This window comes from Mus musculus, chromosome 18 (genome assembly GCF_000001635.26).
Source record: "Mus musculus strain C57BL/6J chromosome 18, GRCm38.p6 C57BL/6J".
In the NCBI taxonomy this organism is placed as follows: domain Eukaryota; kingdom Metazoa; phylum Chordata; class Mammalia; order Rodentia; family Muridae; genus Mus; species Mus musculus.
Window position 1 is genome coordinate 84,954,301 of NC_000084.6, and position 24,106 is coordinate 84,978,406.

Genomic DNA, 24,106 nt, shown 5'->3' on the forward strand with positions numbered 1-24,106 from the left:
TCAATGTTTTACTTAGTCAAACACAGATGTATCTGTTTGAATTAGTGAAAAGAAGTTTGTACCATTTTCTCTTAATGGTGCCAAGAAAGTACCTACCTGCCTGGTCTTTAACTGGTTAGACAGAATCCCACAATACACATTAATCTAGAGTTTTTGCGCACATACTTCCAAAAAAAAGGATGACTGCTCATCTCCTGAGATTCTTGGAGCCAGGCTTTCATAAATTCTTAGCAAGTGAGTTAATCTTGTGTGAGCTGCCAGGCTGCTGTGTTCCATGAAAGCTGAGCATCTGGTAGAGTTGTGCTTCTTAGGTATGCACTCAGAAGTGGGCCAAGGTCAGAGACATCATCTTTCTTATGTGTAAAATTGGGGATCGTTCTTTGCTTCTGATTTCTTTGCGAATGGCTCAAAACTTTTCTGCTATAGAAATTTTTGTTTAAACACTTTAATTTGTACAGACGTATAAAAGTATACCTGTTGCGGCAGCCAGCAGCTCGCAACGTGAACGGTTTGACTGATATGGCTACTCGAGCTGTAAGAGAGGAATCTAGACAGGGCGAAAGAAGAAACAGAGCTAAGACAAATTCATTCTGATCAAAGCTCAAATTTTATTGTTATGAACACTAGTTATGAAGGAAGGGGGAGGGGACCCGATTCCCGCCGAATAATCTCTGGTCCAGTAGAAAGGTGAGCACGTGTGTGGCTCCGTGTGTGGCTCCGAACAGCAAAGCGGCAGGTTCCAGCAGTGGGCGTGGCAGAACGAATGAGCAGGAAGCTCCACCCCTGAGCAAGCAAGGTTTCAGGCTGGGGGAGGGGAGACTACATATACCATAGGTTTTTTTTTTTTTTTTTTTTTTTTTTTTTTTTGATTAGAGCTATTCAGAGTACAAACTGCACACTGGACTTCATTTGCTCAAACTAGAGTGCAGAGGCCTGTGCTGCCAGGCTTTTCACTGTGCATCGTGTTACCTTCCCCGCTCTGGGAGAATTTATCCAACCGTTCGTGCCATGCTGCCTGCCAGGGTGTGGACTAATATTTATAGGGAGCTTCCCGTGCTCCAGCTGCTCAGCTGGTTGCTAACCCAGGGAGAGAAGCCCTTTGTGCTGCTGCTCAGAAGACATGGGGATGTTGCTTTTTGGGCAAGGCAGCTGGGCCTGTGAAGGGTGTGGTGATAAGTGATACATATTTTGGTGTACTGTCTTGGCAGAAGGTAATAGGCTACATTGCTGCCTGGTCAATCCAGGCCTTGGGTAAGGCCCCCCCTCCCCTTTTTTTCCTGCTTGTGTCTTCCAATAGTAGGCTGTGCTTGGAGATGAATTGGCATCTTTAATGGTTGCATTTGGTATAGATTTTGTATGTCAGCTCCCAGAGAGTTCATTAATTAGTTTTCCATTGAGATTTTTAGGACAGCTCACTTTTGCTTCTAATTACATCCTTTTTTTTCTTTTTCTTTCTTTCTTTCTTTCTTTCTTTCTTTCTTTCTTTCTTTCTTTCTTTCTTTCTTTCTTTCTTTTTTCTTGATGTTAACTTGGGAACTAAGTTATCCTGAGGGTGGTAAAACATTGGTGAATGAAGATTGGGTAATAAATACTTTATATTGCAGGGTATGGGGTTGTGTCAGTAGATGATGTATATAAGTTGTACACTGCTCAAAGAAGTAAAGTCTAGTAGGTTTTCTCTGCTGAGAAAAAAGCCAAATCAGGACAAATTAAAAATATAAAGTCAGGGGGAGGGTATGGGGGACTTTTGGGATAGCATTGGAAATGTAATTGAGGAAAATACGTAATAAAAATATTAAAAATTAAAAAAAATATAAAGGCTAGCATTAAAATATAAAGTCAGTTTTATTTGGGGAACAGCTCCTAGAGGTGGAGTGGAGTGGGTTGAGGGGGTTCACCAGTCTCAGGAAATGAGGTCAGAGGAATCATCAGGCAGAGAGGGAGAGAGGGAGAGAGGGGGGGATGGGATGGCCGGCAGGCACTGCTCACAGCTGGTACACCTGCCAGTGAATGCACCTGTATATTATCAGGGTTAGGGCTAGGGGTCCCAGGTTTGAAGCCTATCAGCTTTTCTAAACATTGCCAAGAAAAGTAGAACATTCACTGGGAGGGCTTATTGGGGCTGGGTCATAAAAGTGGGACCTGTGGGCTATGATTTCCCATAGTCTGAGCACCACTTGTTTTGAGGACTGACCCTAATACAGAGTTGTTTTGATCTGCTCTATAAATCTGTTAATTATAAAATGCATTATTTTATGTACCATTAAAGACAGCCAATTAAAATATAATTTATTTGAGTATAAGATGCTAAAATGTGGGAAAACTTTGGATATAGGTACTTTTGTGCATAACATAGATGGAAGTTACTAAATTAAAAATCTATGGTTTCTACCTTCATTACCTTTCTATTATATTATTGGAACTGGCCACTCAATATATCTGTTATAATTAAATTAGATTTAATTGTCAGTTTGACACAGCCTAGATCAGATTGCCATAAGGGCATGTCTGTGAGTGACCGTCTTGACTTTCTTCAAGAGGTCCCAGTCCACTGTGGGCAGCTCCATAGGAAGGTGATCCTGGGCTCTAGCTCAACACGAGCCAGCGAGCGAGTCAGCAAACATCATTGCTCCATGGACTCTGCTCCTCAAGCTCCTCATAGGTTTCTGCTCTCTCTGAACTGTTTTCTCCTAAATTGTCTTTGGTCCCAGCAAGAGAGTGAACTAGAAAGCCTGTGTGTCACTTTACTTTGTTTCTCTCACATACACTGTGGAATACCTACCCTCTGACAGGACGACAGCCTAACAATGAGAACAGTATTAGACGGCAACCCGCAGACTTTAGGCTTATACGTACTACACAGGTCATTTGGACCTTCTTTCCTTTCCTTTTCCCTTCTCTTTATTTTCAGAGATGAAGTTTTTTGTTGAATAATATTTACAGTTTATTGGTCTTTCAGAATCTTGGAGAAGGGAAGAATAATTTGCCTCATTTTGTAACTTTAATTTCTCCCTTTTAGTTTTAGAAGTAAGTTTGTTAGAGGCTCATCTGTCACGAAGCAGCATGCCTGGCGAAACCAGCACAGCGAGAAGCGTTGCTCTTCCTCCATCAGTTCTATATCCCTGGACAGGTAAATAACCTGCTTCTCATGGAGTGGTGGGCTTTAGGCATTGGGTTTTCTGAGGAGATTATAGTGGAGCATATATACCAAGTTGCTATTTTGAGCTTCCTAAGAATAGGATTGCGTAGGAAGAATGTACAACACAGAGTTTGACATGAGTCATGAGCTTGTCACCATTATCCCGAGACGGAACTTCTAAAGGTGACAAGTATGTTGCATTTTCCATTTATTAAGTTGTGCTTGCTAATTACTCACTTCCCAGTAGACTTGGTGGAATCCTTCTGAAGATGAACAGGTCTGTGGGGCCTTACAGTTCAGTAATTTGGAACTCTGTCACTGTGAGTTCTCTACTTTAGAACCGAAATCCATAGAATTTTCTTTATTGTGAACTGATGCTAAGATGCCTATAGATGGGTGTTGTGATACCATTTGTGGGGCATAGTCAGCATCCTCTGAGTCTTGCCACATCAGTCTTTTTCATGAAGAGACATTTTACCCTAGGATGCATACGGTGTCCCCCATCCTCCAGTTCCTGTATTTCAGCAGAGGGTAACACATGCTCATGATGGAGGCACTGAAGCTCTGCCTGTTGATCCATTGTGGGCAGATGTGGTTGACATGCAGAGAGAGCCAGTTCTCTATGCCTTTTGCTCTCTTAATTGGTCTATGCAATGAGAACTGTAATAAACAGAAAATTACAATCAAGAAGTTAATCGAGGATGAGAGAACAGTTTGCCTATTAAATGAGTATGTCTGATGCCCTCTCTTTAGGATGCGTAGCCAGTTGTATTCTGGGTATTTGTAGACTCAGTACTGGTTAACTTGTTTCATTTTTCTCCCCCGGTCTCAGAATGCCATCGGAAATCTTGGTGAAGATACTTTCTTACTTGGATGCGGTGACCTTGGTGTGCATTGGATGTGTGAGCAGACGCTTTTATCATTTGGCTGATGACAAGTAAGGAGAATACTGTGTCATCTATTGTATGTGAAAATGAGTAGGCATTTTTAGCCATTTTCTAAAAAGTAACAGAATTAATTTTAGTACTATTTTTAGACAAATTTGCATTTATGAATGTAAGATAAAGAATATTCTTTGCATGTACTAAAGATAAAGCCTATTACTATTGGACTCTAGAGTAAAACTGTAGTCTGTGATCAGGTGTCCTGGGCTTGATAGACTCATCCATTCACAGAGCCTTTCACCAAGTCCTGGTTTTCTGGGCACATGGCCTGTTCTCTGCAGATCATAGAGAAGTGGTAAAGGGGGACCCTTGCCAAAAATTTCTCAATCACTTAGAAAAATGTAAATCCTATTTGTGAATTTGTGAAGATTCAGTGCTTTGAAAGATTGTATCTTAGTGCTAGGATCTGTTTCTTCAGGTCATAGTAATGGGTAATTACCATGCAATTGCTATGTTAGTTACATAGTAATTAAACCAGTATGGGACCGGTTTAATGCATTTCTGATGCTCCCTGTTTGCTTTAAATGAGGAACCCACAGTAAATCCTCTGACCTCACTGAGGCTGTCCTACTGTCCTCACCATCCAGAAAGCATGTGTGCCTTCTCTGATTAGGAAGGGTTTGAACTGAAAAGTAATATCGCTGCTATAGCCTCCACACTGATGTGTTCTACCTTTTTCTTACAGTCTTATTTGGGTCAGGAAGTACGCAGCTGCATTTAGATCAAAAAGATCACGTTGGAAAGCTACTTCAGTGGAGGAAACAGCCACAAGTCTGAGCTTGCTGTCAGTTTGGGATAAAGAAGATGGATACTGGAAGAAAGAATATATTACAAAGCAGATCTCATCTGTGAAAGCAGCCCTCACCAACAGCCTCAGTCCTGTCAAACGCCGCACAAGCCTTCCTTCGAAAACCAAAGAGTCCCTCAGGTGTGTAGGTTCCTCTTGAACACTCACCTCAGTGGCTCTTGGACAGAACCACAAAATCGTCCAGTCTCTAACCAGATGTTGTCATCTCAAGGTGTATGCAGAGAGGGCGCAGGTTTTTTTTTTTATTTTTTTATTTTATTTTATTTTTTTATTTATTTATTGTTATATCTATGTACACTGTAGCTGTCTTCAGATGCACCAGAAGAGGGCATCAGATCTCATTATGGATGGTTGTGAGCCACCATGTGGTTGCTGGGATTTGAACTCAGGACCTTCGGAAGAGTAGTCGGTGCTCTTAACCACTGAGCCATCTCTCCAGCCCAGGTTTTTTTTTTTAAAATCAGTTTTGCTGGTCTAAGGACTGAAACTAGGACCTTACATATGGATACCATAAGCTACACTCCTAGACTACAGGAACAGTTTAGATCAGAGGGAACTGTCTTTGATAGTTCTTTATTGTGTGTGTTTTGGTGTCTTCCATGATCTTGAGTAAAGCCAGAGTGTTGAAGTGCCATCATGTCAGAACATCACAGATCTTTAGGGAGAGTTTCCTGGGAGGAGGGAAGGTTTAGAAAGTGCTGTGGGTAAAATGAAAATGTGTCAGAGATAGGCTGAGGATTTTGACTGTATTATGGGAATGATGTGTGAAGTTGCTGTTATGTGTTGTCAAGTTTTCAGCTTTTCTTTTCTTTCTCTAGAATATCTGGCTTAGGTTGGACAATCATCTTAAGAGAAGCCAGTGGCAAAGAACACATCATGCAGCATTCGAATCTTTCCGTAAATGACAACTCTGTCACTGTTTTTTGGCATGACAAAAATTGGCCACATGTAGACACGTTGTCCACCCTGGATTTGTATGGTGCCACACCAATTTTTATGGAGCAGTATAAAGGCCCTAACACAAGTTGGTAAGTTCTGATTGAGCAGCTTGTTGGTGAGGATTCCTGGAACCCCAATATTAGGTGGTGTATTATTAATTTGATTGTATCCTAGAGATCTTCCTGTCCTGCATTGTTCCAGAAGATTCTGGGTGTGTCACACGTAGCTCTAAATTTCTTGAAACTTATAACAGTAATACTGATACTCTATGTTAAAACTTTGTTAGATGATTTGTGGATTTTCTACCTATTTCTACAAATAACCAGTGATATATAAGCTGGGCACGGTGGCGCATGCCTTTAAACCCAGCACTCAGAAGGCAGAGGCACGGGGGCCAGCCTGGTCTACAGAGTGAGTTGCAGGCCATCCAGGGCTACACAGAGAAACCTTGTCTTGAAAAAAAAAAAAACCCAAAAAACACCAAAAAAACCACTCCCCAGTGACATAATTATGATATTCTTGGTGCTGGAGAGGTGACTCAGAGGTTAAGAGTATCATCTGCTCTTCCAGACATTCTGAGTTCAATTCCCAGCAACCAGATGGTGGCTCACAACCACCTATGTTTCTCTCTTCTGGCTTGCAGGCATACATGCAGGCAGAATGCTGTATACATAATAAATCTTTTTTAAAAATTAGCATATTCTTAATTATACACTAGTTATAGTACTTCCTAAATACAACTATCAGTTATTTTTTGTGGTTATTTTCCCAGACTAGATAACTAAGTATATTTTGACCGTTGATTTTTATTTGGGTATAAAATATATCTGAAATTTGTATATGAAATGATGAACACCAAGGTTTCCTACTATAGTTGTGTACAGTAGGAGAAACCAAAATGTACTGTTTTGACAGGATGGTATTTTATTGGTGTGTCATGACTATAGTTTATAGATACAGGCACAGGTTAGTTAACATTCATTAAACGATCTTGAAACGATGTGTTGTGTTGAAATGTAGAACTCACTTAAAGTGTGTGTGTCCCCAGAAATTGCCACAAGGGAATACGCGATACAACATGGTAATGGAAAACTGCAACACTGAGGGAAATTCATACAGTGTAACTAACTTATTTCCATTTAAGCTCTGAGGAGCAGCCTTTGACCAGCAGTGATAAACAGACTGCAGTCTGGGCCGTGGCTTTCATCCTGAGGAAAGTCCCTCACCTGTATCTTTGTTATGGACAGGAGAAGCTTACTTAAGCCCATACTTAAGCATGTAATTGTTTCTTCTGCAGAAGTGCTCATGGTGTTTGCAGATAATTTCCCAGTAACTTTTTGTGACTTTGTATGCTCAGCTGCATTTCTGGCATATTATTAGTTCATGTACTCCACACTGTCCATGTTTGTGAGGACCGTTATTTTCTGCCTCAGGCTATGGCTGTAGGGTACGTGTCCCCAGAGCCTGTTTAATATTGCCATAGCCAACAGAAGAATGTTTTTACAGCTTTGGTAAATTGACAATGACGTGAAGAGGTCTACCTAGTTGCTTCTTTCTTTGTTAGCCACAACAGTGAAGGTGACTGCCGGCCACTGAGTATCTGTTAGATGTGCTCTCATGGAGTTTGAGCGGGCATCCTCATATGTTGGGACCCAGTCTCGGATGGTTGTAAAGTCATTTTCAGTTGGAGCTATGGTTTCCTGTTGGGTTTTCTTGAGACTATACTTGTTCCATTAATTGGTCATGTGTTCATCGTCTCCCAGGCATGTCCTGTAGATGCTGAGTTTATTTTTAGTTAATATGTCACAAACTTCTCACCAGCCAGCTCTGTCACCTTGCCACTGTCAGCATAAGTTCCTTATGACTGGTTCTGAGGATCCTGTGACAGGAGAGCTGCAGTGTCTTAGGTGGCCCCTCTGGGTTTTACTTGGCAACTGTAGACTTATCACCCAGAGTAAACTCTGGATCCAGTGTCCTTGCACCTGAGGGACTTGGGCTCTGAGGTGACCACAGGTCTCATCTCCTTTCTCCTTTCCTGAGCAATCTCTGCATGTGTTGTCTGCCATGCTATTTCTAGATAATGTGTGCCCTCTCTGTATGGCTTCACTCAAGTCTTCCCGGAACACAGTGAAAGTATCTCTTCCACAGTATTTACTCTTGGGCATGAAAACACTCCTGATTTTGACTTAATTATCTTCTAATATTTCCAGTTCTCACTGTCTCTCAGCTTTACATTACAAACAACTTTGAAAGAAAGGCACATTTGCTCTCAGAGGAAGGGGAAGAAAAACAGGGTTATAAATTTTGTGTTTGTAGAATTTATAGTCATCCCACTTGGTTTGGACATTTTAGTGTGTATAAATTGGTCTTCAGAAGCACTTTTAGTTATGCTAATGTGACTTGACAACAAGACATATTGGGAAGTTCACATCTTTCTCTTCTCTCTTGGCATGCTGTTCAAAGTCCACGATGGCTGTCTTTAATTGAAAAGTACGATCTGAGTAATTTACGCAAGTCTGCTATGATTGGCTGCGACAGACATGTTCGGGTATTCTGTGTAAATCCTGGCCTCCTGGTGGGGCTGTGGCAGGTAAGATGGAGTTCATACATGGACTGTCATTTCCCATTCACAGTCCCATGCTTGCACCCTGCATATCAGACTGAATGTAGACTCCTGGAACAGTTCAGTAGCTGTGTCTATGTGTGTCTATTGAGTTGTTGTGTTCTCTGCTAATGTGGATGGCAGGCATGCAGTGTCTTCAGCAATAGGTATTTACTTTCAACATTGGAGAGTCAACCAAAAGGAACAGCAATAGTCTCTGTTTTGGGAGTCACTTAGACTTAGACCCTGACCAGCCATTCAAAAGAAGGTTATATTTTGGAAAGGACAGCAGGGCAGTGTGGTGTACATCTGCATCCACATTTAGCACTGTGGCTTTGGCTCTTGGCTTTTCACAGAATGGTTGAGAGTAGTAGTGTACCCGTATGCACAGCCACTATTTTCTGCAGCAGCATCTTTTTGTCCTTTGTAGCATATGGTAGTCATTTCTTTCCTTTTTTACTCTCTGCATGTGTGACTTGAGGGTGAAGCAGCACTGGTTCATTCTTGCCGGTCTGATTTGCTTGGAGAGTAGCACCTTCAGGTTTACCATTCAGGGATGGCTATGGCTGTCAGCATCAGTTCCCTACAATCACATTTCTGCCATTTAATCCTGTGGCCAAATTGAAGAAGCAAAAGTCTAGTCATTCCCACCGTATCTTCCAAACCATGCAGTGATCTGCAAAGTAAATATTGTGATCTCTGTGGCTGTGAGAACCCCCAGGATCAAACAGTACATCATTAAGGAAAGTCAGGGCAGGAAGCCAGGTCACCTGCAACTCGATGGCAGGAACTGTGGAGGAAGGCTGCGTGTTGCTCAGCTAGCTAGCATAGACTGTCCAGAACCTCAAGTCAAGGAATGCTAGACCTTCCTATGTCAATTACCGATCAAGAAAATTCCCCAGAGACAGGCTCTCAGGCCAGTCAGATCCAGGCAGTCTCTCCGTTGGGAGCTATTGAGTTAATAGCTGAACCTAACTAAGGGAAACTTTATCTCGTAATGCTCAGTGTTTGTAAAACTTACCAGACATCTGTAGGGTCCACATCTTTCAAAAAAGGTGAGATAGCCTGAATTCATCTCCCCCAACCTCTCTCAAGCACACACAAAGTACTTATGTGTGTGTATACACACACACACACACACACACACACACACATTCATATAAGTATCATGGCAATCATTGTATAGAATAGAGAATTTTGCTATTTCACAAGTGCTAGGACATTAGTTCTTCAACTGCATATTTTGCATTGTGGGTGAGTGGTCCAACATCTTATACACAGTAATGATGCATGTATCTTTACGCTGGGATTTTCATGATGAACTTCTGAAAAATTAAAATACTGATATTAAAAATTATGTTCTTTTAAATTTTCAGGAGAATGGTGGACTAGCTTTTGTCATGGCAAATATTCATTCCCATGGCCTTTTCGAGAGAAGCATAATGGGCTCAGACACTATGTATGTATCTGTATGTCTGTCTGTCTGTCTGGGCAGGTTTCATTTTTATCTATCTGTATGTGTGGTTGGGATAGAGGGCTAGAAGGGAGTTCCACCTTAATATTATTTCTATATTCATGAAAGTATTTTATAGCCAGTAGGTACAAGACAACAGATATGATCTTAACCATTGCTAAATAGTTACATTATTTATAAATATGTATTTGCTTGATTTATTCTAGTTTAAGGACTTTATTCCTTATAATAATATTCTTTGAGATCAGGGGTGATCTCTTCTGTTAGCATGGTGCCATTCTCCCTTCATTCATATTTCATGTGAAGTTTTGAACTTTGAAAAGTGCAGACCTCTGACTCTGTTCCAGTGGGTGTCTTCTAATATATTAGCATGTTTTTAGGCTCCCTACAGCTTTTCCCTTTGTCCTTGGCCCCTGCCTTATTTTTGTTAACATCTGAAAAGCTCCTGGATGGTTCTTTCCAAGTATGTTGCCTTCCATGGTGAGGCCTACCTTACTGAAACAATTTATTGGGCTTCTTTATTTTTACTTGTTTACCTTATATCCCAATCATTGTCCCCTCCCAATCACTTCCTCCCACAGTTATTTCCCCCATCTCCCTTCCCCTTCTTCTCTGAGGAGGTGGGGGTCCCCATGAGTTCCCCTGCTCTGGCACTGAGGCCAGACAAGGCAGCCCAGCTAGAAGAACATATCCCAGATACAGGCAACAGCTTTCGGGACAGCTTCCCCCAGACAGACCCACATGAAGACCAATCAGCACATTTGCTACACATGTGCAGGGAGGCCTGGGTCCAGTCTGTGCATACTCATACAGTCAGATTGGTGGCTCAGTCCCCGAGATGTTCAAGTGTCAAGGTTAGTTGACTCTGTCTTCCTGTGGAGTTCTTATCCCCTCGGGGGCCCCTCACCCCTTTAACTGGAGTTTTTTTGCTGAGTCTCTGCCCTGTAGATTTGCGTTGATTCATCTTTTCCTGGGCAACTGAAGACAGAGTGTTCTTTGTAGAGAACTACTGTCTCAGTCAATCTCATAGTCACTGTGGTGGTCTTTGGTTGCCCATGGAACTCTGCCTATGTCCCAGTTTTTGTCCAAGTTGGTGAGGGATTCCTATAGCATGTTATTTGTGGGAAGTAGTGTTTTTGGATAGATAAGTTTTAGTAGTATTTTCTAGCCAAATATTTTATCTGTGGTTTTGACAGATTTGTACACTTTTTTTTTTTCTTTCAGTCCCTATACATTGCCTCCCGACACTACATTTGTGGATAACTACCCAGACTCAATGACCTTTTATGGAGATAAAGGCTTTCAGCTGCATATCGACATTCATGGCAGTAAGACTTACTTCCTGTGTAGCACCTTCCACAATCTCTTCTGCAGGAGAGGTAAACCTAAGTCAACTTGTTCCCTTCTGAAGTTAGTGGGTTGTAGAGAAGAGAAAGTATAATCCAGGTTAAGAATTCTCCTTCCAGTTTATAATCTGCCAGCCCTGCTCTGTTCCCTGACCCTTCTCTTTGCATGAGGCTTGTGAAGTACAGACAGCCTCTCACTCTCTCTGTAACCTCTAGAGGGAGGCTTGGCTCATCTTTTCTGATATTTACTTCCAAATCTCCCCTTCTATTTCCAGGAATTTTGTAAATGTGGTCACAGGGTGAATGTCACAACTAGGATCTAGTTTTTCTCGTTTGCAGTGCCTCAGAGTTTGCCATTTGCCACGTTTTCGAAACTAGGGCTGGGAAAACGCAGAATGCACGACCTGCCCTGTGCTTTGGGAGAGTGTTTCATGATTTCTTAACGCCTAGGGTATGTCTGCTTGAGTGCAAGTTTAACATTGTTGGTGAGTGTATTTTATAGGGAAAATGTAACTTCATTTTGCATCATTATGAGATGCTATGTCAGGTGGTCCTGTCAGTAGCACTAGATCTCCTCGTTTGGCTAGGAGGGTTATTGTACTTCCTCACTGCTAAGGCATGATTTTTCTAAAGTGATTGCCATAATCCTCTTCCACCAGGTGGGCTTGATTGCCACTAATGATCCGTGTCCAAATCAGACTTTAGATCGATCATCTGCAAAAGAGATACATTAACTCCCCCTACCCCGCCCCCTTTTTGTATTTGCATCCCTTTTATTTCATTCTCTTATTACTGTGGCTAATACATTGAGTACTATATTGAGTTGGAGCCGAGAGTGAATGAACATGGTAGTAGTGGTTAGAGGTTGGTTCCTTCATGTTGATGTGTGCTTTGTCGAGTTATCTTTTTTACTTAAAGGCTGTTAGTTTTTGCATCTGTTGGGATGAGAATAATCATTTTCCCTCTATGTTTGAGTCCAGTTTGAGTGATTGAGACTGGAGCCTTGAGAGGGGCTCTTCTCATATCTCAGCAAGAAGAGGAATGACTTGCTGCTGAAGAGGGCGATGCTGCAGTTTAATGACAATGCTAGGCCACAGCAAGCAGGGTGGCAAGGGTTTCAGGAGCATTCTATGGAGAAAAATTCTGCCTTCCAGGCAGGCCCCCAAATACCATCAAACTTGCTTCTCAGGCAGCCTTGCAGGTCCAGTGCAGCCACTCTGGTTGTGCCCTGGCTTTCTCATTTTCCATTTTCTTAAAGCCTACAGATGGGTAGAGCCCATTAACTGCTTCATATGTCTTGCTCTTTGGAGGGAGGCAGCCCCACAGACTGCCCGACTGTCTGTGCCTCATTACAAGTACAGTTTCTTCATGAGCTGCATGTAGCTCCTGTGGGTCTGCTACATCTCCTCACTTTCTCACGGCAAGGAAAACATCAGACATGGTTTCTATTTCTGATTGGTCATGGTTTATACAGATTACTAATCATTTTGTTAAATAGCCTTTTAAATTTTTTTCCAATCATTTTGTAACATTTGTTTCTGTAACATTAATTGAATTTTGAATTTTTACAGCTTTATAAATGTGATAGTATTAATACAGAGAGGTCCAGTATTGCCTCTATACAGAATCTTATGTTTATAATTCCCTTTTCTTATTTGTGATACCCTTATCTACTGTGTGTGTGTGTGTGTCTGTATACATACACATATATGTCTGGCTACTGCTGATTAGTCAGTCAGCTAGGAGATAGGACTGTCTGGGGGAATGAATGCTCATGAGGAGGTACAGAGGAGAGGGCTCCCACAAGTGCAGCATATGTAGCTTTCTCATTGGCTATACCTGAGATGCCGGATTATGCTGGAGTTGCTAGTGATCAGATACATTTATGGGCACTTACTTTAGCTGCTGTTCTTACTCATGACATCATGAGAGTGTTCCTGATGTGGAATCTGCAGCTATTAGCTAATCACTTTCTTGATTCCTTAAGGCATTCCTAATCCTTGATTCCACAAATGTGCACAGGTGCACAGGTGCAGAGGTGAAGTTCCCATCTGCACTTGAGCCTGCATCATCCCAGAGAGAGCAAGCACGTGGCTACATAACCACTGGTGTCTGTTTGCATTTTAATAGTTTGCAGTTAGGGTTTGCCTCTGTATGAGTGGAGGGGGGAGGGGAGAGGTGTTTGTTATTGGTTTCCTAGGTGTGAGTCTGTTGTGCTGATATGCTACAGTAGCATTCAGTCTAGCTTCATACAGGGTGACTAAGCCCTGTCAGTAATGAGGTTGTTACAACCTGCAGGAGCTGGTTAATGTGGGGAAATGTGGAATTAGACAGTTTCCCTTTTGAAGAGTCAGCAGAGGGAGCTGTTGCCATCAGAGTGCATAGCATTTTCACAAGTACGGCTGTCTCTTGGTATGGTGTAGTATATTTAGTAAATTTCAGCTATGTCATTGAAGTTTGAGATGACAGAACTTTATCCCTATTGAAAAAACCCTTTGTCCCTACCAAGGATGAAATGTTTTATCATCATGTCCCTAGAATTTAGGTCACTCCTCATTTGTCCTTAGTGAGACATGAGAAACCTGACTGGACACAAATGAGACAGCCTCAGTGAAACAGCATGGGGTTAAAGCATCAAGGCCAACTTGTCAGGTCTTGCATTAACAAATAGTGCTGGATTCAAGGATGAATCAGGCACAGGAATACACAAGATTCTTGAACATAGGCGGTGAGGCCGGGGCTTGCTGAACCAAGTACTTATACACACTGCATGCTCAGAGGGTGGTTCACATAGTTCTCTGAATAGAGTTTTTATGGGGGAAAATGAGGCAAAGGAGAATATGAGGCCGTCTCGATGTCTAGAGTAGCATGTTCAGTATTTAGATAATAAATGCAGCATAGGGGGGGGATGGTTAAATTTGACATAACAGCCTGAGCATGGTCATTTCATATGGCCATTTCTGGCATTCTCTCTTTGAGTAACGATCATGTGTTCATCCACAAATCAGCTGCAACATTTGGAATACCCTTGAAGGGGTTAGGATGTTGCTCAGCAGAGCACTTGCCTAGGATAAGTCCATAGGCTCTATTTTCACCAGCACGGTGGACAGCTGGGAGGGCAGGTAAGTGTATGTAAACGAGGAAGTCCTTTTAGAAAAATGCATAGAGAGATAGGTGCAGAACTTGGGTATGTAAATTTAATGATGAGTTACTAGAAACTTTTCTATACATGATGTGGTCCAAGCTTTAGATAATATAATCAAGGAGCCAGGACAATTTAAGAAATATACTGTTAGAGCCGGGCGTGGTGGTGCATGCCTTTAATCCCAGCATTTGGGAGGCAGAGGCAGGTGGATTTCTGAGTTTGAGGCCAGCTTGGTCTACAGAGTTCCAGGACAGCCAGGGCTTCGAAGAGAAACCCTGTCTCAAAAAAACAAAACAAAACAAAAAAAACAAACCAAAAAAAAATATACTGTTGCCATGACATTTGAGGTCCTTGTGTGACCCTTGCTACTGCTCTCTGCTGTTCCTTCTGCCAGAGGCCGCCACCATTTCTGTCTTCCTCTATCCTTTTCTTTGTATTGTGAATTGATAACAGCAATGAGACTTCTGCTTAGCATAAACTAGCTACTGTACTCCTATCACTAAGGAAGTATGGTGTCACAGAAGAGATGGAAACCCAGGGGAGTGGGAAAATGGGAAAATATCACTATTTATCACAGTTCAAATTAGTCAAGAATTATTTGAAACCATTCAGCTACATCTGATAAACCATTACTTACAGAAAAAAGTCATCCCATAAGTGTAATGTGGCATATCTTTACATCTGGGTGTGTCTTCATCCTGTAGAGTGTATTATTTTTTGAATGTTGGTATCGAACAGGTTGTGTAGTTTGCTTAACTGGCATCAAGGAGTTGCCTTTGCCTATGTAGGGATACAAACCTCAGAAAGCATCTATGCTTTCCATTCATTCTCTTTGGTTTGACGGTTTTTTCCATGGAGCTCACTCATGTTCCTCTAAGGAACATTGTCTCTCTGTGAAGGTATCAAGTGTGTGTGTGCTTGTGGAGGGCAGACGGCGATGATTGTTTTTATTTATATTTTGAGACAGGGTCTCTCTCTCTCTCATTGAACCTAGTCTCATGGTTGGCTAGACTGACTGGCCAGATAAATCCCAGCACTTTGTGGAGGCATTACAAGTGCATGCTCTTCTTGTTGGCATTTTTCTTTTTGGTTTTTAAAGATGGATTTTGGGGATCTGGACTAAGGCACTGAGCCGTTTCCCCAGGAGCACTTTCTTTGAGATTTTCTTAAGTCATGGCTATAGTAAAAGTTTATATCTCTTTAAATAAATTTATGATCCCTAAACCTGCACACAATTGACGACTATTTGTCCTCAAGAGAAGTGAGGAGGTATTTGCTGTCTGAATTCAATGAGAGGGTATGAGAGGAAGAGCCATAATAATCATAGCACAGGAAATGTTTCCAGAATACAAGAGGTGAGTTTATAAAAGTATATGGTTTTTGTGTGTGTGTGTGTGTGTGTGTGTGTACAATTTGTTTTTTTTTTTTGTTAAAAATGCAAATAGACTGACCAGATATGACTGGTCCTAACTGAGATCATTGACTCAGTAGGATAATTCACAGTATTCTGGATATTGATGTATTAGTGGATACAATCAACAAAGAGGAAAGGTATATGAGGTGAATGAATTAAGCGGAAACCACCCGGTGCTTAGCGCCTTCACTGTTACCATGTATGCGTGCCTCGTTCCCCCAGAGCTGCTAAATCTGAGGTTTTTACTGGGACGAGTATGGGTCTGTGTGACCTAGGTAGTACTGTGACCCAGCACTACTGTATTTCCAGACTTCTATAAGGAAACAGGTGCACCAACCTCACCCGCACCCGTGTTAGGCACAGTGAACAGCTGCCTTAACTACATGGAGAGATTCTCCTGGACTTTCAGAGGCTAAAGCAGACCTCTGTGAGCTAACGCTGCAGGACTCCAACCTGCCACATTAGTTCTTTTCAGCACAAACTGTCCATTAACATTTTGATTAGGTTATGGCACAGCCTGGTGAACAGAGGAAATAGTTCAGTTGTGCCTTTGAAGTGTAAATTGAGATTGCCAAAGGGCCTGATCAGCAATGCAGAGGATAAAGGAATGTATACTTATTTGATCCTCATATCAAGCTAATTATTACCAATTTTCAGAAGCAGAAGGAGAAAGGTTTTGCACAGTATGGTATGTTGTAGTTTTTTATCAGTATTGAGGAGTAGTTAGGGAAAGAAGAGAGAAGAGAGAAGTGATTTTAATTAGCAAAGCGCACTGTCCCAGCCTTTGATTTTTAAGAAAGTATGCTTCACTTTTTAGAGCATTTTTTAAGGTCTGTAATAAAACTGAGAAGGTAATACAGAACTACCCCACACCATAAGCTACAGCTGATGACCACACATCAACATATTATTGCCCAAAGATATCAGTAGCATCAGTAGATTGCTCCGGTAAACTTCTCAGAGCAGCCTGTACACAGCAGCCTGTACACAGCAGCCTGTACACAGCAGCCTGTACACAGCAGCCTGTACACAGCAGCCTGTACACAGCAGCCTGTACACAGCAGCCTGTACACAGCAGCCTGTACACAGCAGCCTGTACAGGACCTTGGCCACAGTGGACAATGAAGAGGAGCTGAGGTCCTCCATGTTGTCCCTCCATGCGTGTGATAGATTCTGAGTGAGGATAGTTGTCTACCCACTCCTGAGCCCAGCAGGCTCTAATGCTTAGTTGGAAATCTATAGAGACATGTTTGGTCCTGGTGGATAACAAAACAAAGACACAAGGATGAAGAGGAGATGGGATCTGAGAGGGAAATATGAGGAGGATGATGGTGAGAATAATGTACTATAGACATTTATGGAGATGTCGGAGAATAAACATAGTCAAGGAAATTGCCCAACTGTCTTCCAGAATGGCTGTAGCACTTTGAATCTCCATAGACAACAAGTGATTCTTGTTGCTCAGGCCTTTGGCATCATTCGGGGGCGTTCTTTCTGCGTGTTTGCATCTTCTGCATGGATATCATCAGTGAGGGTACTTTTAGCCTTAGATTGGATCTAGTATGCTCCCTGTAATCCCTATATGTTAAAAGCGTTATTAGGCTGTTGATGTAGTTCATGATGTAAACTCTAAGAAGGGGATCTAGTGGGAGGTCTTGCAGCTACTGTAGATATGTCCTTGGGGTAATCAACAGTCCTCTGTCTCCCTCTGGCCACGAAGTGAGTAGTATTGCTGTACTGTGTGCTTCTGTTAGGATTCACTACCTTCCCACAGGCCAACTGGAACCTTCATTATTAGTCAAAAAGAATCCCTTTTCTTAAACCATTGGTTCACATATTAGTTACATTGATAGACTCAGTATGTTTAATGTTTAATTTCTTACCGCATCATTCCAGACTCCAGCACAGTCCTTTAAGTCTGCAGAGAGAAGACACCTTACCCTGTCTGTTTCTCAGACCTCAGTGGGAATGCTTTAACTATCACTGTTAGTTTTCCTTATTGGCCTATTGATAAAGTAGACGGTTCTGAGTTCAAATCCCAGCAACCAGATGGTGGCTCACAGCCATCTGTAATGACATCTGACACCCTTTGAAGACAGCTACAGTCAGTGTACATACATATAATAATAAATCTTTTTAAAAAAATCCTTCAGGGGTGTCCAGCTCCTTGCACTTTACCCCACTCCAGATGCCATGATCCATCACACCACCTTATCTGAAACTGATCTGAAACTGATCTGAAACCGGTTTTCTACTGCTCCCTTGCTTTACTCTCATCTGGAACATTTCCTTTTTTGTGTTGCTGTTATGAATTATTAAGCTCTTTGGGATAGTGTTTGCCTTTTCTACATATTAGGGTTTGTTAAGTATTTACACAGTTATTGTGACATTCTTTCCATTAAACACTATGCTAAGTGTCTTGGGCTTTGTCTGTAAGACACCACAGATAACTTCAGAGAATTCAAAGAGGTTATCAAAGTTACAAGATCTCTTTTATTCCTTGTACCAAGAGTAGACTCCACAACAGCTGAGAGTGAATTCTTTTGAAGTGTTTTTCCTTTGTAGATCTTGCGCATATATCATATTATCTTATTTTTGTGGCCATGATCCTAAAAATAGGTAGGTTTTTCGTCTCCTGTCCCTGATATTAATTGCTTGCTATGTTTCTAGGTCGAGTTGTCCTCAGTAAGCATTTGTCATGCCATGTGAGGTACTGGAAGCAGTGGTGTCCTTCCTGGGTGGTGATTATTTAGAAAGCTTAGAGAGGGCACTGCACTTATGGCGTCTTCATCAGGAGCACATGGTACATGTTTCCTGCTCTGTACATCTAATGAGATGTAAACTTTGCAAGTGATTGGCTTCTGTGAGAGCTTACCCAGAGGCAGAGACTAGCTATTGAGCACAGCTCTTTAGTTTGTATGGCCTGTTGCAAAATTACTAATAAAATCAAAATGGCATTAAGAGCATTAAGTCCAGGTCTTTGGAACTACACAGGATGTATCCCAAAAAGACCTGGCAGCCGCACCTATGATTCTGATGCCCAGCGCCTGCTTCAGCTGCTGGTCCAGATTTAACTCCAGCCTTTCAGCTCTTTCTGGTGACTTGAATTCTTTAAACCCTATTTGTTGTCAAGGAAATTTGTTTCAATATGATATTTTATATAGTAAGATTTTGTAAGGCAGTTATGGTAACAGGATGTCTTATGTAAAACAATTTATAGACTCTAAGTATAAAATTTGTAACTTTCTCCGGGTGTGAGTTTCCTTGCTGTTGATCTCCAGTATGCTGGACTTAGAGCTTCTCTTGCCTTGGATCACACTCTTTTTTTTTTTTTTTTTTTTAAAGATTTATTTATTTATTATATGTAAGTACACTGTAGCTGTCTTCAGATCTCGTTACAGATGGTTGTGAGCCACCATGTGGTTGCTGGGAATTGAGAGTAGTCAGTGCTCTTACTCACTGAGCCATCTCACCAGCCCCCAGAGCCTTTCTTTCATTGCTCACGCTTTCTCTGGATCATTGGCCTTCAGTTAGCCTCTCCCCCAGGACTGTGACACAGTTACTATCAGGAACCTTTGAGTCAGTTTCTAGATGCCCTTTATGTTTTGAATAAGGTCCAGCATCTCCTTCTCCAACACTGACGCCCGTGCCCCCCTGAGCATCCTGCACCCCCCTGCCAGCACACCTTTACTTGTCTGCCTCAGCTTTTCTGTTTTGCCCTTTCTGTTTCAGAGGAAAAGATGTATGTCCCACTTCTTTGCAAAATTTCTGCTCCTATATATAGCCACTCTCGCCTGCTTGAGACCTGTATTTAGCCATTTGTCTCTTGTCTCCTTCATTGCCACAAATCAGCTTCCGTATCGGCTCCCCTTCTTAAGAATTTATCAAGTTATTTTAGAAGAAAAAATCAACTTCTGTGCCACGTAATTTTTTTAGTGTTAAAATTTTTTAAGTTTTACTAAAAGCTACAAACCCCACAAGCTAAGATAGCTTGACAAAGCCATTTAATAGTGTTGAATTGTTCAGAGGTGGTTTGACGCAGGCCCATTGATGTGTCTGGCTGGCGTGTTTCCTGTCCTGACTTGTCAGCTTTCTTCCATGGCTCTCACGCCCTATGTCTGAGGTTCCTTTTACATTTCTGAGAGTCTCAGTCCATCTCCTTGGTGGCTGTGCATGACCCATTGTACAGGATCATTGATTGCCAAGTGTCATTTCTCTTACCCTGCAGCCCCACCATATCGACTTGTTGCAGTTGTGAATATGTAAAAATACCATAAGCAGGAACAGAATAGGACTCCAAACTACCTGTGTAGGGAAAACTTGCCCAGGAAAATCATACTCAGGTGGACTAGGCTGATATGGAATTGGACCAATGCCATTGAAAATAGAAATGGGAGAGGCAGGGAAAAGCTAGCTGGAACCCCTAATCATAGCAAGCTCCACACACTTGAACCAATGGTAAGTACATATGTTACTCCCTTTAACCTGCAATTGATTGTCCTGGTGCATGTATGTGTATCTTTCTATGTGGGCCTAGTTAATAGGACAGATCACATACTGACTGACAGCAGGTTTAACTGACACTGTCACGTCGTCACCGTGCCAGCTGGCACAGAGTGAAGGTTGTCCTTTTGTGCTACACAGCCTTACTTGTAACAAAAAGGACCAGGAGGGACCATTCCTGATCCTACTGTGTTCCATACTAGCTTAGGTATTTCTTCTCTTTTTTGGGGGTTTGGAAAATCAAACTATTTTTTATTTGCTAGGAAGGGAAAAAAGTCTAGATAAACTATGCGTGTGCCTTGGGCTGTTTACTTAACAGGGAGTGAGGAACATTACTGAAGACCAAGTTTGTTTGATCATTAGGGCCTAACTGTTACTGATTGCCCCTTCTAGTATGTGGGTCTGGTCAACACTGGTTTTCAACATGCCAACTAGCTTTCAGTTCATTGTGTGAGAGGTGCTTACTGTTACTCTTGGTGGTTCTGTGTTCCCAAGTTTGGCTCGGGTGGAATCTTTGGGTGAGTTGGTCTCTTTTACCACCTCTGATTCCTCCCTAGATTCCGTTCTAATCTACTTTGACCTTCTGCTTCTGTGTGCATTAGAAAAGTCAATTACCAGTAAACCAATCCTCCCACACTCTTTATATTCCACCTTTTCTATGTCCCATTTATTTCTGAAGCTGAAATGAACCCTGATTATAGCTGGAAATGTATCATTAATATGTTAAAGTATTGGTTTTGACAAGACCGATATTCTAACACAAAAACTTTGTATGTAATGAGATGCCAGAGAGTAGTCGAGGTTTAGAAATGAAAGGCAAAGGTAGACTTCCATACAAGTAGATGGTAAAGTTCTGAAAGACTAAATTGTTGGGGCCCATCAGTTATAGCTGGCAAGTGTGGCAAATATGGGGTGCAGCTATGCACAGTGTCTTCTGTTCTGATTTCTGAGATCTGTCAGAGACTCATGTGTCTTTATTGCCCCCCCCCCACATCTGTTTCACATTTAGTGCATTGTATAAATAGGCTCACAGTTTGTGCTTTTTGCTTCTGGTCTTTTCCTGTACTCTGGTTCTTATGCTCAGTGTTATGCTCTGGCTTGATCCATACAGTTGCAGATGTTAATAGCTCATTCTTGTGTATTGACTAGTAGTGTTTAAATATAAATATATGAATTGCCAGCTTTGTTTCTTTCCTTGATGGAAAGAATCCTAGGTTTATTCTATTGTGGGACCTTCTAAAACCTTTAGAATTTTTGGGGAGTCTTGTTGGCCTTGTCTCATCAACCATCCATCTCATCTGAGGGAGAGCAGAGGAGGACCAGACCGAGTTTTGTTACTCACATGGAGAAGAAGGAAGAAGGTGGGCTTCCCATTCAGAAGCCGCTGCTATGGCCAGGGAGGCTGGAGTTGACTGTGCCCTCCCTGAAGCAGTGTGTCATATAGGAGACACCTGGGGAAGCCTTGGTTTCATTTGAAAGTAGTTAGCAATTGGAGACAGCTGCTGGGTTAGTACAATGGTCATGGTGTTTCTTCACAGCCCTAGATAGAAATCCTAAGACAAAAAGAGTGTAGTGAGGATAGTTCTGTTTTTATTGGCAGCTCATATATTCATTATCCACACAATGAAAAGGTTACTAAAGGACATAATTTTGTCCTATTGGCATGAATCTAAAAGCAGATTGATCTTTCAGGTCTTTATTCCTGGATACATTTGGAATACACTTGAATAAAAACTGTTCAAATGTGATTGTTATCAGGATGGGGAAATATAGTATTAGGGATAGGAGTGTGGCAGCCATGGATGGGGTGGATGGCTGAGGGGGTTCTGAGGTTACAGGGGAGTGTGTGCAGGAATACAACTAGTCTGCCAAGTATAGTGATACATGTGTGTGTTTGTGTGGGTATAAAACTCAAATCCAGGGGGGGTGTGGAGGGTATATGGGGTCTTTCGGGATAGCACTTGAAATGTAAATGAAGAAAATATCTAATAAAAGAAAATGAATAAAAAAAAAACCAACTCAAATCCAAATAGGGGTCCCATGACCCTAAACTGCCTGCTTCACCATGAAATAGCTGAAGTGCAACCCAAGAACATTTGCGTTTTCCTTCTACTTTTGCAGAAGTGAGGTCCGCCTCACTGGCATGCAGCTGTCTGACTCTGCAGTCATTGTGTACAGTGACGACACTGCAGCATTACTGTGCCGTGCAGTCTTCTTCATGGTGTGCGAAATAACTGGCAAGGGGTGTGTTTATAGGAACTGGGAGGCGTTGCAGGCTCTGTTTGTTACCAGACGCTTTGGAAAGCATGCAATACTTTGTGTGGTGGCAAAGTTGCTAGTGCCCACCTTTGGGTACATTTTGGACTCAGACTTTTTGGCAAACATTTACAGGGTTTTTCCTCGAGCATGGGCCTTTGTGTTTTATAAGTCTTGGTTTTCAGCTTGGCACTGTTTGAGATTTTAAGAGGTTGTGGTCCCTACATAAGAGGTGGGAATATGGGGACGCCTTCAGGTCATTGGGGTGCACCCTTTCCAACAGTGACAGGGCATGCATTTCCTTAGCCATCTTCTGATTCATTTCTCTGGAATCCACACCCATTTTCCAATCAAAGGTTCATGACATAGGCCTCACGATAGAATATCATGTCATCAGTGAGTAGAACTTTGCAGTATGTGACATCCCTCTGGGAGTAGCCTGTCCTTTTTCTGTCCTGTATTGAAATGTAATAATTAAACTAACCTTTCATTTCAGCGGGCATTAACAATGGATATGTGAAGTTCTTGATGATAAACTTAAAAAATAACAGAGAACACCTACCTCTTGTTGGAAAAGTTGGCCTTGAATGGAGAACTGACTGTTTAAATGGCCGTATTGAGGTAAAAACTATTTTATTTTTTGAAGCAACTGTTTGTATAATTAAAAAAAATTTTTGCCTGTTGATACATAGATATATAACCCTCCTTAAAAGTATTGTGGCTTCTGTGAAGTGAGATTTTCATCAAGTGTTTAATATTTTGCCTTAGTCATGGTTCTACTGTGATGAAGAGACACCATAACCAAGGCAACTCTTTTAATTTGGGGCTTATTTATAATTCTAGAGGGTTAGTCCATCACCGTCATGGCAGAAAAGCAGACAGGTGTAGTCTCTGTCTGTATCAATGAGCAGTATCTGAGTATGCATTCAGGTAGCAGGCACACGGGACCTAGGAGGAGACAAAGACAGACAGACAGAGAGGGAGGTACTAGGTTTGATAGGCTTTTGAAACCTCAAAGCCCACCTCCTTCAACAAGGCCAATTGTCCTAATTGTTCCCAACCAGTTCTAACTGGGGACCAAGCACCCAAGCATCTGATCCTATGGGGCCATTCTCATTCATACCACAGCAAACCTTTGCTCTCCATGGAAGCATTTCCTGTACCCTCCATTCCCTCACACAGTCAGTCTGTTCCATGAAGAAAGCAGGGAGCCAAAGGTTGGGCCCAGTTCACAGGCCAAGAGACTGTCTTGAATTTTTTTCTATTTTCTCTGTAGCCTAGGCTTAGGAATCTACATGGAGCTCGACATTAGTTTGATTTTAATCCCGACCATGCAGGATTAGTGGTGGGCTGCATGCAGGTGGATGGTTAGGGCAAGAGGAACAAGGATGGCACCAGACTTCAGATACAGCTTATGTTCAGTGATGCCACTCCAGAGCCCAAGGTGCAATCCTATGCAGTTCTGCTGGGATGATCATAGGTCCGAGTAAGTTGTACCAAACTTGATTAACCTCTGGGTCATCCAAGGTGTTGAGT

The 24,106-nt window shown here is 42.0% G+C and overlaps 1 protein-coding gene across 4 annotated transcripts in view; it reads left to right on the top strand.

The window, feature by feature from the left end:
- The window catches only part of Fbxo15 (F-box protein 15), a 46,925-nt gene that overhangs the window by 19,749 nt on the left and 3,070 nt on the right, over positions 1-24,106 (top strand). For 3 of the 4 annotated variants that reach the window (XM_011247086.1, NM_015798.5, NM_001367965.1), the window contains 8 exons: positions 3,020-3,130; positions 3,972-4,076; positions 4,769-5,011; positions 5,710-5,919; positions 8,294-8,420; positions 9,809-9,891; positions 11,131-11,285; positions 23,067-23,191. In XM_011247086.1, coding sequence (XP_011245388.1) covers positions 3,020-3,130; positions 3,972-4,076; positions 4,769-5,011; positions 5,710-5,919; positions 8,294-8,420; positions 9,809-9,891; positions 11,131-11,285; positions 23,067-23,191 — 1,159 coding nt within the window. Of the gene's footprint in view, positions 1-3,019; positions 3,131-3,971; positions 4,077-4,768; positions 5,012-5,709; positions 5,920-8,293; positions 8,421-9,808; positions 10,761-11,130; positions 11,286-23,066; positions 23,192-24,106 lie in introns of all 4 variants that reach the window. The other variant, XR_877588.2, reaches the window with a different exon arrangement.